Genomic DNA, 16,841 nt, shown 5'->3' with positions numbered 1-16,841 from the left:
TTAGGAAAGCCAGTCATCTTCCATCTGATGTACAAGATGTATGAGATAGCAACACCCTCAGACTTCAAGAAGAATGTAGTAATTCAATTCCAAACAAAGCAGGTGCTGAGAGGTGTGAATATCACCGAGCTACCATTTCAGTAAGTAATGGCTGCAAAATGCTAACACGAATTCTTTACAGAAGAATGGAAGAACTGGTCGAAGTCGGTCTCGGGTAAGGTCAGTGTGGATTCCGTAGATATGGAGGAACTCGCAAGGCAATACTGACCCTATGCCTTAACTTATAAGATAGGTTAAGGAAAGGTAAACTTACGTTTATAGTATTTGTAGACTTAGAGAATGTTTTTGACAATGTTGACTGAACTGCTCTCCTTGAAATTCTGAAGGTAGTAGGAGTAAAATACAGGGGGTGAAAACCTATTTACACTTTGTACGGAAACCACACGGCAGTTCTTAGAGTCGAGGGTCATGAGAGGGAAGCAGTTTTGCTGTCTGGGCAGTAAAATAACTGATAATGTCTGACGTAGAGAGGATATAAAACATAGATTGGCAATGACAAGGAAAGCATTTCTGAAGAAGAGAAATTTGCTAGCTGTATATGTTAGGTTCAAATGGTTCAAATGGCTCTGAGCACTATGGGACTTAACATCTATGGTCATCAGTCCCCTAAAACTTAGAACTACTTAAACCTAACTAACCTAAGGACAGAACACAACACCCAGTCAGCACGAGGCAGAGAAAACCCCTGACCCCGCCGGGAATCGAGCCCGGGAACCCGGGCGTGGGAAGCGAGAACGCTACCGCACGATCACGAGCTGCGGTCGTATATGTTAGGAAGTCTTAAGATATTTGCCTGAGCGTAACCATGTATTGAAGTGAAACATGGACAGTAAAATAAATAATTTCTCAAACTGTAAAGTATAACAACTTCATAATAATTCCCCGAATTAGGTTACCAACCTATTACCCAGAACTGGTGAAAATCATAGGTGGAGGGGCTGGGTCATTGAGGTATTTTACTGTGTGCGTTCCTATATCAATTTTCAAATTTCTCACCTAACACTCGGAGAACAAAGTAGTACGAAAGCTAAGCGTCTCGAAAATGCCTTCCAATTTCTTGGAAGTTCTAATAAATCAGCAAACTATGCAATGATGTAAGGAAATTATTATTACTGTTCTTCCGTTTCATCCTTCTTTGAAGTACATTAGATTAATCAATTTCTTATGTTCTGTGCTTTTCTTTCAGCCCTGTATTGCTTCGTTCTTTCTGATCTTGGCCTTTTTTCTTCGTCAGGGATTCGGATCGTCCGTTCAGTTCTGATTTTTGATTGGAATCCCTCTTTCTTATCTTTATGTTGTTTTCAGTTTTATTTGTGAGCATATTTTCTGTGTTTTGGAGTTCTTTTAAGTTGAAACTTCCTGGCAGATTAAAACTGTGTGCCGGACTGAGACTCGAACTCCAGACTATCGCCTTTCGCGGGCAAGTGCTCTACCAACTGAGCTACCCAAGCACGACTCATGAGGCGTTCTCACAGCTTCACTCCTATCAGTGCAGACTCCGCAGCAGAGCGAAAATTTCATTCTTTTAAATTCCTCTTCGTTTTCTTTAACCAATTTGACTTTTTTTTGTCGAAGTAATGAATTTTTTTTTCATACACTATTTGAGCTCATTCTGAGGATGCGCCGGTAATGATTAATTCCCTTTTTCCTCATTGGTCTAAGATTTCGTCGATTATTTGATAAAGTGTTTTATTTCTGATGAAGATTGGTTTGTTCTTCTGAAATTTGGGGCCTAATATTTTTCATCATATTTTCGCTTGTTTGGTCTCTAGCCTTTCGATTGGACCATGGTTGGTGATAGCTGTTGGGCTCCGTATAGGGCTTCTGCTTTGATTAAATTTTGATAGTGGCTTATGCTTGCATTCCATGAGAGGGACTTTTTGTTACTTGTGTTCCTGGTGAGTTGGAAGGCCAGTTCAACTGTCTTACAGATTCTATAGCCTTTTCCTTGAGGACTTCCAGATGAAGCGTTCTCCTAGATATTTGTATTCCTTGATGATTTCTGTTTTCTGTTCCACTACTTTAAAATGATTCGGTGTGTTTTTTATTTTAGATTATATAAAATATTGTAGTATAATTATCATTATGTTATGACATTTTTTACATTCTGTCGTTATTGCTATTAAAATGTCAGGCGTCTGTGCCACGTTGATAATGGAAGTGACATCAAGTTATATTTGACAGATAGCTGAATTGGTCGGGGAGGGAGGGAGGGAGGGGAGCCAGAACAAACTGCAACACCCAATAGCGGAAACCTTGAAAGGCTCCTTACCCGCGGATGTTTCCTTCATGAAAGTCACAGATAAAGTGTCCTTTCATGGCTTTTGAAGGCTGAACATTCGAAATGCCTCAGAAAAAAATTATATATGTTATGGATCACTGTTAATCGGTGCAGTGCTACTTCCATGACGAAGTTACTAAAACTACGGGAATGCAGTGTAATAAAGAGATCGCTTGTAAACGATGATCCGCTGAAGCACATTTGTGCGCACAATATAAGCAGTTGTACTGGCGTTCTCATACAGCACAACGCGCGTTGCGTTAGCTTACGAAACAAGTAGCGGATTTATACCTGCCAGATCGAATCTGTGCTTCAGATTCTCGAGCTGGGACGTGAACTGTTAGGGCTGTCGTTTTTGGCTGTCTTCCCGCGCACGTCGGTGCAAACGTAGGACCAGTCCCCTAATTTCACCATCAAATGTGCTGTTGCGACAAGAAAACATAGCAGATATATCGCTATGTACAGATCAAGAGCAAAGCCTCCATTCATTTTAGGGTAAGTAATCATCGCCAAGAAGGAAGGATCAACCGCCTGTCGAAATAAATCGTAGATCCAAAGCAAACGTATGTCCATCGTATTCAAACCTGTCAAGGGCGCTTTACAGATTCTCAAAAATTCATTAGCAGATCTTCTACACAAGACTTTCGATTCATAAATAATAATTCCATAAATTTCTTTAACTTTTCAAGCAAACCTCCTATGATGATATCTTCGTATCTGCACTGTGATTGACTCCAGGTTTCGTTTAAGAATATTTACATAGGTTTTTGGTTATTGAATATTTGGCCTAGTATAATAATTTTCCTCTTCTAGTTTAGGTCTTCAGACAAAAGCACAATGCAACGATCTGAGATGTCTGTGCCACGTAATAGATCATTCTGTTTGATTGTCTCCAACTTTCCAGTTTCTTTTGCTAACTGCGAAACCTGTTGCAACTGCACTTGAGCAAAACTGGAATTCATCGAGGAAAAATGACAACAGCATGATTTACTGCTAAAGGCGGCATGTTACTAGTGCACTTTAGAATTTGTACAGAATATCAGAGTTAACAGCATTAAAATACTGGAAGCCAGAGTTTTTTTACTTCGATCAATCGCATATTATTTTGACTGTTGCGGAGGTGTACGATCACCTCGATACGGCTCTGCTTTAAGTGAGTTAAAACGGTTGCTCTGAGACTGTAGTTTTCACTTGTTTTACTCGCTCTACAGTTTTTGAGGGCAGATTATCATCATCATTGCAATTCCATTAAAACTGTATATGTTTGATGGTAGTTACATCAAAGAGTTTTCGTGTTTTCGTAGGCATTCATATTATAGCATGAGCCGTTCCGGCTGCTTGGTGTAATTCGGGAGTGAGTTTTTCCTTGCATTTAAATATTGGGGAACCTCTGCATGTGCGTGATTACTGTTTTATTTGTTAATTTCACTTAGCGATTGCAGCAATAAGAATACTGGAAGTACGGTAGCTGCAGGAACTTACAGGCAGACGTTATGGAAAAGACGTCTTAGCCTGTGATTTCACTAATACGGAATTATATCGGTGACGGCATACAACCGCGACTAATAAGAAAATAAAAGGATACATCGAATAATAAGTTCGGTTGTACCAACCCTTTCACTCGCACCGAATGAGTTGATATAATGGTTAGTACAGTGGACTCGCGTTGGCGAGGCCGACGGTTCAGATCCGCGTCCAGCCATCCTGATTTAGGTTCTCCGTGATTTTCCTAAATTGCTCCGTGCAGTTGTCGGGATGGTTCTGTTTGAAGGGGACGGACGATTTTCTTCCACTTCCTTGACACAATCCGAGTAAATGCTAAGTCTCTAATGACCTCGATGTCGACGAGATGTTACATCCTAATCTTCCTTCCTTTCAATCACTTGTTACGCAGTCATACCTTTTTATAGCAGATGCAGTAGGATGCGTTTAAGCATGCAAGGAAGAGTATTCTGTTAAAAAGGAATAAATATAACCTTGAAAAACTTGATATTTCATACGAATCTTAATTACGTCAACAAGATCATCAGCAAATATAAACAACCCGAAACAACTCTAATACTTACGTTTAATTTTCTGCTCGCAAAATTGAAAATTATCTCTGGTAAAACCTAAAAAATTTTCTATAATTATTAGAGAGCGTAAAATCCAAAAGTCCGCTAGCAGGAAATATTTTTTTAATGATTACATAATTAGCGAACTTTTCACTACTGGATTTTTAGCTTGTGTTGCAATGTTCATTATATTACATGCAGTTTAATCGATGCAAATTAAAAGACATTATTTTCAGCAGTTAGTTGTGGTTCTCTAAGGAACCACTGGAAAGCTAACTATTAAGGGTATATGTATTAAACTGTTTTACGACACTCGATGACCGAGAGGGTTATGGGATGTATTCGAAATCGCGACAAAGTAATGAGCTTATTGTTGTGGATGTGTGAATCGACTTGAAAGACCTTTTTTATAAAAAAAAAATTTAAAAAAACTGTGGTGAAACTTCGAGTTTCATGTAGAAAGTGAACTATCGCAAGCAATCCCCAAGATGACTAAACCAATCATCTTTTTTACAGGCCGTGAAATATGAATATTCTTGTATATGATTTCCTAGTTTTTAAATAGTTCACAGCACTGAAATTTTGGATCACCATGTACTTACTTGGAATTTAAGTTTGTACTTTGCGCACATTTTGAAAAACAACCAATAAGCAGTTAATCACAGCGCAAATGACTGGTACAAAAATCGAACAAAAACTGAGCACAGAGACATACAATCTTCCACACAGAATAAAGTACTGTTAACCATAACATTCTCAATCGTAAATTTTCGGTGCAAATAACTTTCTGCACTGGGTTTCTGTATGGCTGCAAAGACAAACTGTGGAAGAGAAATAGTGTGAAAAGAGCCAGGTAACAAAGTATGAACAAAAAATGTTCATTTTCAAATTTTCGAATGTTTTCTTACAAACTCAAATTTATTTATATACAGATGGAGAAGAGAATTTTCCTGTTGTTTTGCAGAAAGAAGATAAAAAGCCCACTTATGGTGCTGTAACTTCAGCTAAATATGTGTGGGTGAAAAGAAGGGAAAGAAATTGCGTATGCTCCACGTGGAGCTCATCCAGAGACAAATTTATTTGGTTTGTGTTGTTCTACTGTTACTAGAAAAATGAATCATCTGTGTTCTGTCACTCTCAACATACTACTTGACTTTCTAAAGAGCTACAACGCGGCGACTATAGGAGTCGCTGTTTCGATTTAAGCAGATTGGCCTTAGTCGGTACCGACAGCTGTTTCGGCGGCAGCCAACCATAGTTAGCAGACGACAATGTGTTCGACGCGTCTTCGCAAACGTAAACAAAAGCAAACGTCAATACACCGAGTTATAGATCACAGAAATGTTATATTATTTGAATTTGAAATGGCTTAAATTTGATGATAACTTCAATGAAGCTATTTTTTGCTACAAAATACGTAGTAGTCACTATATAAATTGGCCAGTATGCGTATCACTAAACTTCATGATCCACTTTAGCAAGGCTGCACTTTTTTCTGTGTAGGTAGCACCCCGCTTTCTAAACTGAGAAAGTGCGTGTAGTAGTTTATTTTGCTGCTTTTCAATGTCGCAACATTTTACAACATTTAGCGCCATATTGCGAGCTAGCTCCGAATCAGAACTCTCTTTCCAGGAACGGGAGCGGGAAGTGTGAAGATGTCACCCACGATGAAGCAGCATCAGACTCATCACTTATTTTCAAAATAATATAAGTCGCTTCTTAACTCACGAGTCTGCATGGTGAAATTGACCCGGAAGCAATATGTCTACGACAATTTTGCATACTACATTATTGGAAGCTAAGGTTGGTAGAGACCGGAAACAAGTGAATATCGTTGCGAACTCCACATTTATCGAAACAACAGCTCCTATTAGTCAGCATGTCATGGCTCGTTAGAAAGTGAGCAAGTAGTCCAGTATCGCAAATAAATAGTGAACACCTACCTCTTTCTGGCATCGCGTGTCAGACGGTTGCGATACGTTAACGATGTTGGGCCTCGGCCGACGTTTTGCACCCATCGCCTCGCGGAATAGCGGAGACCATAGACTCTGTCGGCACTTTTGCGCAGAAACTGGCGCAATGATGGACGTCCCTTGTGCAAGCTCACGCCACACGACGACTGCGTGTGCTACCCCAGGGTGAATCAGAAGAGCGAGCTGGGAGTTTTGCGTCGGTGCGGGCGGCGGCTCGCGCGCGCCCGCCGCGACCGGTCTGCCCGGCTGATTCACAGCAGCTGAGTGGTCGGACGTTCCGGCAAAAGATGACACTGAGGCGATCAGAAGCGCCGCTTTTGCCTGGCGGCTGGAGTATCTGGTCACCTGACGTCTCCCTTGCACTACGCAAGGAGGTTTTCGGTGACACTAACGGATATCGGTTACATTTTTTTTTTTTCGACGCTAGTTTAACTTAAGTGTTAAAACCGGCCCGCATCTCGTGGTCGTGCGGTAGCGTTCTCGCTTCCCACGCCCGGGTTCCCGGGTTCGATTCCCGGCGGGGTCCGGGATTTTCTCTGCCTCGTGATGGCTGGGTGTTGTGTGCTGTCCTTAGGTTAGTTAGGTTTAATTACTTCTAAGTTCTAGGCGACTGATGACCTCAGCAGTTGAGTCGCATAGTGCTCAGAGCCATTTGAACCATTTTTTTGTTAAAACCGGCTCGAAATAAGCGGTTTCTCAAATAACCGATTTTCTGTTTTTTATTCCCATTATTTCATGTAATGAAGGTAGAAATCGAATAAAAATTGAAAAATTTTGATTCACTCAATTTCAAGATACATAGAATCAAAATATTAAATTAAATAGGCAAATAAAAGAAACTTAGCCCGTCCACTATTAACTGCTTTTCCCGAAAAATTCCAATTTTTTTTAATTTCTGCTAAAAATCGTGTTGTAATCGGGTATCACACCACTATTTAGGCATTACGAATGGTCAGTGCTACAGAGTAGAACTCTGTTAATCGTGTTGGTTAATTGGTACTTTTTCAAGCGCACGGGCAAATAACGGCATATTATATAGGCACAGCCAGCACATCAGATACTTTCTATTGTACGCTATGAATGAATTATTAAATTTATAATTTATTACTGTTACCATAATGTCCTACCCTTTTTATTGCTATTTAGAAATGACAGACAAATTTTTAATGAAGGTCGAAGCAAGAAAATAACTGTATACCCGGTAACAAATGCTCTGTCTATTCATGATGTTAATTAGGATGAATGAGATAGCGCCTTACATTGTAGAGATTCCTCAGTGGAAATCAGAATAATCAAGCATTCCAGGATAAACATTTTTAAGAATAGTTTACAAGGGATTACCTGGGATGACATTTGTAACGAAACAAATGATGATGTAAAATTCAAATCATTATTTGACAATAACTTTCCACACAAGCTAATCAGAAAGAACACTAAACAGCCATGTAAAAAACCCATGGATCACTAGAGGGACTAAAGTACCTTGTGAATGAAAAAGGGAAAGGTATCTTTTGGCAATAACTAGTAAAGATTATACAGTGATTGCACATTATAAAAACTACTTGAAGTTACTAAGAAAGATTATTTAAAAAAATGGTTCAAATGGCTCTGAGCACTATGGGACTTAACTGCTGCGGTCATCAGTCCCCTAGAACTTAGCACTACTTAAACCTAACTAACCTAAGGACATCACACACATCCATGCCCGAGGCAGGGTTCGAACCTGCGACCGTAGCGGTCGCGCGGCTCCAGACTGTAGCGCCTAGAACCGTTCGGCCACTCCCGCCGGCAAAGATTATTTAAAAAATCAAGGAAATGCACATTACGTCAGCAATCAGAAATTCCAACAAAAAACTTATGGCTATGTGGAAAGTAGTAAAACGAGAGATAGGAAAAAAACACAGAACAGGATAACACTACTATTAATTTAAATGGAAGGGCCATAAATTATTAGTAGTAGGTAGTAGATATGTCTAATAATCTTTCTTACAAGCAGTAGAAAATATGGGGACGGGCAGTTCAAGAAAAGCTCCAAGTAGTACGTCGAAGAAGTAAGTCACATAAAATTCATGGATGGTTCAATAACTTCGATTTCTGAAATTACAAAAACTATATAATCTCTCACAAGAAACGCTTATCTTATGTTTACAGCAGAGTCCAAAAGACTTGTTCCCATTTAACAAGCTCTGTCTTTTCGTAAATATATAATTCATCCCTAACTCAGGCCATTTTTTTAGAGAACTTCAAATATGCCATTGTTAAACCGTTCTTTAAGAAAGGTGCTAGGAGAGATGTCAACAACCACCGACACGGTGCACTACTGACGTCATATTTCAAAATTTTGGGGAAGCTAATGTATTTTAGAATAATATCCCACTAGATCAACGATAATGTCCTCAGTAAATTACAGTTTGGATTTTAGAAGCGTTGCTCAACTGAGAATGCAGTTTACACGTTCACTCAACATATTTTACATGCATTAAATAACAAAAGAGCACCAGCTGGTATTTTCTGTAACTGTGTGAATCACAACATTTTCTCATGTAAACTGGACTTTTATGGAATTGATGGGACAGACAAACAGTGGATGTCCTATCCTATCAAAAGAATGCAGAAAGCTATACTTAATGATACAAACATTGTAAGCAGCAAGATTCTTCTGACTGTGGAGAGTCTACTTACAGTATCCCACAAGACTCAGTTGTAGGTCCACTATTGTTTCTCACATCTGCAAACGACCCTCCGCCTAGTATACAACAATCAGAATTAGTTCTTCATGCATGTAGCCCTAGTACTGTAACCAGTTCAAGCACACGCACGGAAACATAGAAAACGGCAAGTAATTCTCTAAAAAGTATTATTGAGTGGTTTTTTTGTGAATCGTTCCACTTTCAATTACAAAAAGGAAATATTCAGCTGTGCACATCTACACCCATGTTGAGTGCAGCAAACTGCCCAGTTTAAATTCTCGCGAATTTAAAGCGGAAAAAAACCATTTTGGAACACCTGTAACAAATTCGTTCAGTCACATTTGCACTTCGAATTACTGCAAATCTTAGGGAGAGTCAAATCAGTAAGTTGATATATTTATTTTCATTCAATAATATCATATGGAATAGTGTTCTGGGATAATTCATCTTTAAGAAAGAAAGTGTCCATAGCTCAATAATGTGTTGTACGAATAATATGTGGTGGTCACCCATGATCATCTTGTTGGCATCTGTTTAAGGAGATAGGCATTTTGACTACTAACTCACGATATATTTATTCTCTAATGAAGTTTCCTGTAAATAATCCAGTGCAGTTCAAGAGGAACTATGGTGTACGTAACTACAATACCAAAGATAAAATGACATGCATTACTCCACATTAAGGTTGCCTTTAAGACAAAAATGGGTGCGCAATGCTTCTACTAGACTGTATCTCATCAGTTATCCAATGAAATAAAATGTCTGACAGACAGCAAAATTAAATTTGAAAACAAACAGAAAAAGTTATTCCTTGATAATTCCTTCTATTCCGTATAGGAATTTCTATTTTTGTTATCCGTAGAAAATGATGAATAGGAGTTACTAACTCAAAATTTATTTTAAAAAAACACACGTATATGGTCAGCATGTAGCGATATTAGCATATGAATGTGGAATGTGAATATAAACTGGCTCATTCAACATCAGTGCTTATCATCCATGGAACACGAAATAAGAACGAAGAAATATCTTCAAAGAAGTACAGAAGTTTGCATATCCGTGTAAATATGTAAAACGCTAAGGAAAAGTTCGTATTTTATTATCTAAGTGCTTGTCTTACTTAAATAATATTACAACGTAGATTCTGACGGCCGTTATTTGCGTCCTTGATGGTTTTACTTTTATGGGAATTAGGCCGAGCTCCAGGTACGTTTCTGAGACTAGCTTTTCGTTTCCTAGTCCAGGAGACATCATCCAGGTATACAAAGACTCAGATAGCAGTTTCAAACTTAAACAAGATCAGCGAGCCGAACTTTTTATGTATCCGTGTACGTGTTCGTATACGTATGCGTCGGATCGTGACGTCGTCGGATCTCTGCCTTTCGCGCCGACGTATGTTTATGGAGATTGTACTTGGGAAGAGATGGCACTGTTCGCTTTGTGTAGCAGTCAACTTGTATCATTTCAGTCCTTCTTATTTTTTTTGCGCTTTTGAAGGATTCTTTTCTATTAAACGTATGTTTATTGTAGTTGGGAAGAGATGACACTGTTCGCTTTATGTAGCAGTTTATTTGTATCATTTCAGTGCTTCTTATTTTCTGTTAAAATTTTTTTGTGATTTTGAAGGATTCTTTGCTATTAAAGGATCCATTGCTGCTGAAATTGTCTTCGTGTTTTTGAGCAGTTGGCGTTCTTGAAGTTCGTAATACTTGCTCCATTCACTGACTCCGCATACCAAGATGGTATGAGGCCTGAAGGCGGTCACTAACTGATCGAAACCAATAACAACAAAAATAAAGGTTTCTTGCGATCGAGACTTTATGTTCATTTTAAAGTACTCAGAAACACCGCTGTTCTCCGAGAGAAATCTTCTTAAAAATTACATTTGAAATTAGACAAGTTGTCTGCGTTAGAGCTAAAAAAAAAAAAAAAAAAAAAAAAAAGAAAAGGGAACAGGGCTAACTATAGTAAGCTCTGAACACACGTCGTCACAACTTCGCGGGCTTCAGACGGTCTGAGCTTCTTTGAAACCGCTCTCTGAGTCTTTATAGCATCTGGTGATAGAGCCTTTCTCCAACATTAGGCACAGAAACATTCCTTGGACCACGACCGTAATACCAATGAAACAGAAATTTGTTAAAAGAGTTTATCCTCAATATTTTATGTGTACAATGGGCAGTTATTTTAGAAAAATCGATATTTCATTCTCTTTCATTTTCTACATTGGTTTATACTCGCACATCTACGTCTCGCTCTTAGCTCAACGAATCATTATAATCTCCGGGGTAGAGGGGGATTTTCTTTTAACTATACACTGAAGTCTGTTCCTGTTCCACTCGCGATTGCACCGTGAGAAGAATGTCTGCTTTTACGCCTCTCTGTGAGCCCACATTCATCTTATAAATTCTCTACGGGACGGTTACATAGCGGTCTGAACATCCGTGGCTTTTACATTGAAACATACGTCTTAGAGTTTGGCAAGCACGTTTTTGAGAGATGTACGTTGTCTCGCCTGTGATGATGATGATGATGTTTGGTTTGTGGAGCGCTCAGCTGTGCGGTTATCAGCGCCCGTACAATTTCCCGATCCTTATACAGTACAGTCTCGACACTTTCACGAATGATGATGAAATGATGAGGACAACACAAACACACAGCCCTGGACAGAGAAAAACACCAACCAGGCCGCGAATCAAACCCGAGACGCTGTGAACCAGAGGTTTCTGCACGCTAAGATTTCTCAATATTTACTTTTCTGTCTCTCAGTAATGAAACAAGTCTGTGACCATTCGCGCAACCGTTCTCTTATTGACAGTACAGGCCTTCAAATCCGGACGACCACACCCGGCTCGTTGCAGAACGTAGGTACACTCCTGGAAATGGAAAAAAGAACACATTGACACCGGTGTGTCAGACCCACCATACTTGCTCCGGACACTGCGAGAGGGCTGTACCAGCAATGATCACACGCACGGCACAGCGGACACACCAGGAACCGCGGTGTTGGCCGTCGAATGGCGCTAGCTGCGCAGCATTTGTGCACCGCCGCCGTCAGTGTCAGCCAGTTTGCCGTGGCATACGGAGCTCCATCGCAGTCTTTAACACTGGTAGCATGCCGCGACAGCGTGGACGTGAACCGTATGTGCAGTTGACGGACTTTGAGCGAGGGCGTATAGTGGGCATGCGGGAGGCCGGGTGGACGTACCGCCGAATTGCTCAACACGTGGGGCGTGAGGTCTCCACAGTACATTGATGTTGTCGCCAGTGGTCGGCGGAAGGTGCACGTGCCCGTCGACCTGGGACCGGACCGCAGCGACGCACGGATGCACGCCAAGACCGTAGGATCCTACGCAGTGCCGTAGGGGACCGCACCGCCACTTCCCAGCAAATTAGGGACACTGTTGCTCCTGGGGTATCGGCGAGGACCATTCGCAACCGTCTCCATGAAGCTGGGCTACGGTCCCGCACACCGTTAGGCCGTCTTCCGCTCACGCCCCAACATCGTGCAGCCCGCCTCCAGTGGTGTCGCGACAGGCGTGAATGGAGGGACGAATGGAGACGTGTCGTCTTCAGCGATGAGAGTCGCTTCTGCCTTGGTGCCAATGATGGTCGTATGCGTGTTTGGCGCCGTGCAGGTGAGCGCCACAATCAGGACTGCATACGACCGAGGTACACAGGGCCAACACCCGGCATCATGGTGTGGGGAGCGATCTCCTACACTGGCCGTACACCACTGGTGATCGTCGAGGGGACACTGAATAGTGCACGGTGCATCCAAACCGTCATCGAACCCATCGTTCTACCATTCCTAGACCGGCAAGGGAACTTGATGTTCCAACAGGACAATGCACGTCCGCATGTATCCCGTGCCACCCAACGTGCTCTAGAAGGTGTAAGTCAACTACCCTGGCCAGCAAGATCTCCGGATCTGTCCCCCATTGAGCATGTTTGGGACTGGATGAAGCGTCGTCTCACGCGGTCTGCACGTCCAGCACGAACGCTGGTCCAACTGAGGCGCCAGGTGGAAATGGCATGGCAAGCCGTTCCACAGGACTACATCCAGCATCTCTACGATCGTCTCCATGGGAGAATAGCAGCCTGCATTGCTGCGAAAGGTGGATATACACTGTACTAGTGCCGACATTGTGCATGCTCTGTTGCCTGTGTCTATGTGCCTGTGGTTCTGTCAGTGTGATCATGTGATGTATCTGACCCCAGGAATGTGTCAATAAAGTTTCCCCTTCCTGGGACAATGAATTCACGGTGTTCTTATTTCAATTTCCAGGAGTGTACTTTATAAAAAATAACTTCCGCCTGGGAAAAGAATGATCAGTTTCTGCAAAATCCATAGCTCTTGTTAGATCTGGGCGGCTGTGCATACTTCACGGTAACATTACATCAGCTTTGGTTAGTTTTGTACACCAGACGTTTTTTATATCTGTACTAAAATAAAGACCTTATCGCATTAGCTATGCTGGAAAGAGAAGAGAAATATATGAGGATATGTCAGTCAAATGCTTAAGTTTTGTCTGTTGATATATTCGTCGCAGGTGGTCCATATGACAATACGCATGGCGTTCAATAAGTAATGCAACACATTTTTTTTTCTGAAAGCAGATTGGTTTTTGAAACCTGGTAGTCAAGGAAGTCAGGATTCGGTTATGATTGTGGATGGGGCCATAATCAGTTACTATTGAAAGGTGGCTACACTGAGCCACTGCGCCAGAGATTGCGCCAAAGAGTATTATTAAGCCGCCTACACAGTGCCTGTCGAGAGCTCGTGGTATTCTGTGCTGAGATGTCGTAGTGAGGAGTGTTTGTTGAGATGTGCTAGCAGGCAGTGCTTGCTGAGATGTGATATTGGAGAGTTCTGGTTGAGATGTGGTAGTAGCGAGTCGGTGTGGAGAGATTGTAATGTTTAGAGTGCTTTTCATCAATATAAATTAAGGTAACAAACTACTTTTCTTTTTTTTTTTCATTATTTCAATGTCCTGAATAATGTGTCATTACAGGTTCAGTCAACAAAGCATCTGGCTTGTGTTCTTGTATTAGAGTGTAATTCTGCTTTCCTTACGCAATTATAGTACTTCTATTTTTTTATCACGTCAGTATAAATGATATTTAAAATTTCTTGTCTTATTGAAGAAGAACCGTGCCAGATGTGTACGTTGAATCACACTTCCACACACAGAACAGTTACTCTTGTGCTTGTTGTTGCGTTGGTTTTATAGTTGCTGGGGACTTAATTAATTAACTGTGTTAACGAAAATTTTCTTTCATTCTTTGTTGTTATTCTAAGCAGTCAGATCGCGTACAAATACTAGTCAGGGCCAACCGTTTACGAGACTTGCGTAATCCGACAAGCAGCTACCAAAAATATTTGCATTTTATTTAATTAATCCCCCATGCACGTGGCGACCGCTGCTTCGGATCGTCCCTTGGAATTCTTCTGATTGTGAGAATAGTAGACAGTAGTATTGTTGTAGTAATCTGTAGTTTAGTAATTGTAGTCTATTTTGCATGTGTAGATTTGGTAATTGTCATTCTTCTAATGGTATTTTTTCTCAGAATTTGATTTGTTGTCTTGTATACGCGTTTGACAATTTAGTGCAATTATTTCAATTGTTCGATTGATCGTGTTTGAGGGAGACATTTCATGTAAATGGTATTGTTGGAGATAAGGAGGCATTGTGTGTAATTTTCGCACAGTGTCGAGTTTTGTATATTTTGTAAATTATTACGCGATCGATGAAAAAGGCAAAAATGATGAATAGTGAGAATGACGAAATTGTTAATATGGCGACCTCGCCAACAGGGGAAAACAGTATGATGGATAATGAAGTGGAAAACAATGTAATAAGTCGGGAAAATAGTCCGGAACCATTTCAAAATTTTTCTCAATTAGAAAATTCACAGAATACGAGATTAACGATAGAAGATTCTGAAATAGTATCGAACACAGATAGCTTTACAGCTATGACGAAAGAAGTTGGTTTCGCGGGAAATGTTAGGGGCGAAAAGAATTTCGAACAAGTTAATATGGAGCAGTTGATGGGTGTAATATTAAATTTGGGATCTGAATTAAAAACACGGTTAGACTCACACGGATCACAAATAGGAACAATTAAAACTGAGATAGGAACAATTAAAACAGAGATGGGAACAATGGGATCACAAATAGGAACAATTAAAACTGATATGGGAACAATGGAAACACGGTTAGACTCATTGGGATCACAGTTAGGATCTGAATTAAAAACAGAGATAGGGACAATTAAAACTGAGATGGGAACAATGGAAACACGGTTAGACTCACGAATAGGGACATGTTTCAAAAACATGAAAGATGAATTAAAGAAAGAAATCAGAGAAGAAGTACAACCGATTTTGAATGCTCACAATAATAGATTAATTGCAGTAGAGATTAGACAAAGGGAACAGGATAGAGAACAGGAAGAAAGAGATCGCGTGATAGTACAGAAATTTTCAGTTAAATTTACAACGTGCAAAGGATAAGGAAGAAATATTTGAGAGAATCGAAGAATCCGTACCAAATGACAGATTAAATAACCTAACACAACAATATGAACAGCTAGCTACCAAATGTGTCAATACTGAAACCCGAGTCGCGACACTTACGGAAGACGTAAATAAACAGAAAGAACAATTAGGTGACTTATCGGAAAGAGTTGAGGAAATTTCAGATAAACTGACAAATCTTAGTTTACATGGGGACAGAGATTCGGATGATACAGCACCATTGCCATTTGCAGAAACCGAAGAGTATCAGAACATAAATAAACATGTTGAAAATCAGGGAAAATTTAATGAACGCGTGAAAAGGGAATTTGAGGCTTTAAAAAAGCAAGTCAAACAGATTGAAGGCGAAATCGTAGGAAAAGACGGCAAAAGAAATTTAGAATCACAGATACCAGAGGGGTTTGAAGAAAATAATTTGTTTCATTTACGGGATGCAACAAGAGAGCGCCAGGCGCGTGAATTTAACAATAATCGTCATTGCGACTGGGACAGACGCGGTAGATCTTTGTCGCCACGAGGCGAAAACTTTGACTATAAACACTTTTTGACTGTTCGGAAATTCAAGATCTTCCGCAATTCTAAGAATGACATACATCCATGTGCATGGTTAGGTCAATTTATGTACGTACTTCCACCAAATTGGCCACTAAGTCACAAACTGGAATTTATGTGTGGATATTTAGAAAACGAACCGGCGACGCGGATGCGCGCACTCATTAGAGATTGTAATAATCTAAATGATTTTTATCATGCATTTCTATCGGCATATTGGTCCGAAAACACACAAGACAGAGTCAAACATAGTCTGATTATGCAGCGTAATTTTAAACATCTGAGTTCCGCACGCCGGCAGAGTACTTTGAAGACATGATTCGAAAGAATCAGTTCCTGTCCAACCCTTATAGCCCGACTGAATTAATTCGCATTTGTTTAACTAAGCTGCCACAATCCATAAGACAAATTGCTTTAGCCGGAAGATTGAGACTTTTAAGACTTTGCTACAAGAACTCGAGTATGACAACGACGATGGGACTTCCTGTAATTTTTTCAGTAACAGTAATTACAATAGATTTTCAGAGGAAAGGGATAGTGATCGGAACGGGCGTTATATGGGTAATGTTGAGAATGACAGACGTAACAGACAGGACAATAGATACCAGCCCTATGACAATAACAGACGTTCTAACAGAAATTACACAGACAATTATAATAGCGGTAATTCGTACCGGAATGATCAATCATA

At 40.4% G+C, this 16,841-nt stretch overlaps 1 protein-coding gene across 3 annotated transcripts in view; it reads right to left on the bottom strand.

Annotated features, from left to right (window-relative positions):
* LOC126418588 (tyrosine-protein phosphatase non-receptor type 7-like) overlaps positions 1 to 16,841 on the bottom strand; it is a 370,145-nt gene that overhangs the window by 317,308 nt on the left and 35,996 nt on the right. Inside the window, exon 1 of one of the 3 annotated variants that reach the window (XM_050085416.1) lies at positions 6,339 to 6,433. The exons of 1 other annotated variant lie outside the window; for it this stretch is intronic. In XM_050085416.1, coding sequence (XP_049941373.1) covers positions 6,339 to 6,351 — 13 coding nt within the window. In that variant the 5' untranslated portion in view covers positions 6,352 to 6,433. Of the gene's footprint in view, positions 1 to 6,338; positions 6,434 to 16,841 lie in introns of those variants that run through there. One more of the 3 variants, XM_050085412.1, reaches the window with a different exon arrangement.

This window comes from Schistocerca serialis, chromosome 9 (genome assembly GCF_023864345.2).
Source record: "Schistocerca serialis cubense isolate TAMUIC-IGC-003099 chromosome 9, iqSchSeri2.2, whole genome shotgun sequence".
Taxonomy (NCBI): domain Eukaryota; kingdom Metazoa; phylum Arthropoda; class Insecta; order Orthoptera; family Acrididae; genus Schistocerca; species Schistocerca serialis.
This window is presented reverse-complemented; position numbering and strand designations above follow the sequence as displayed.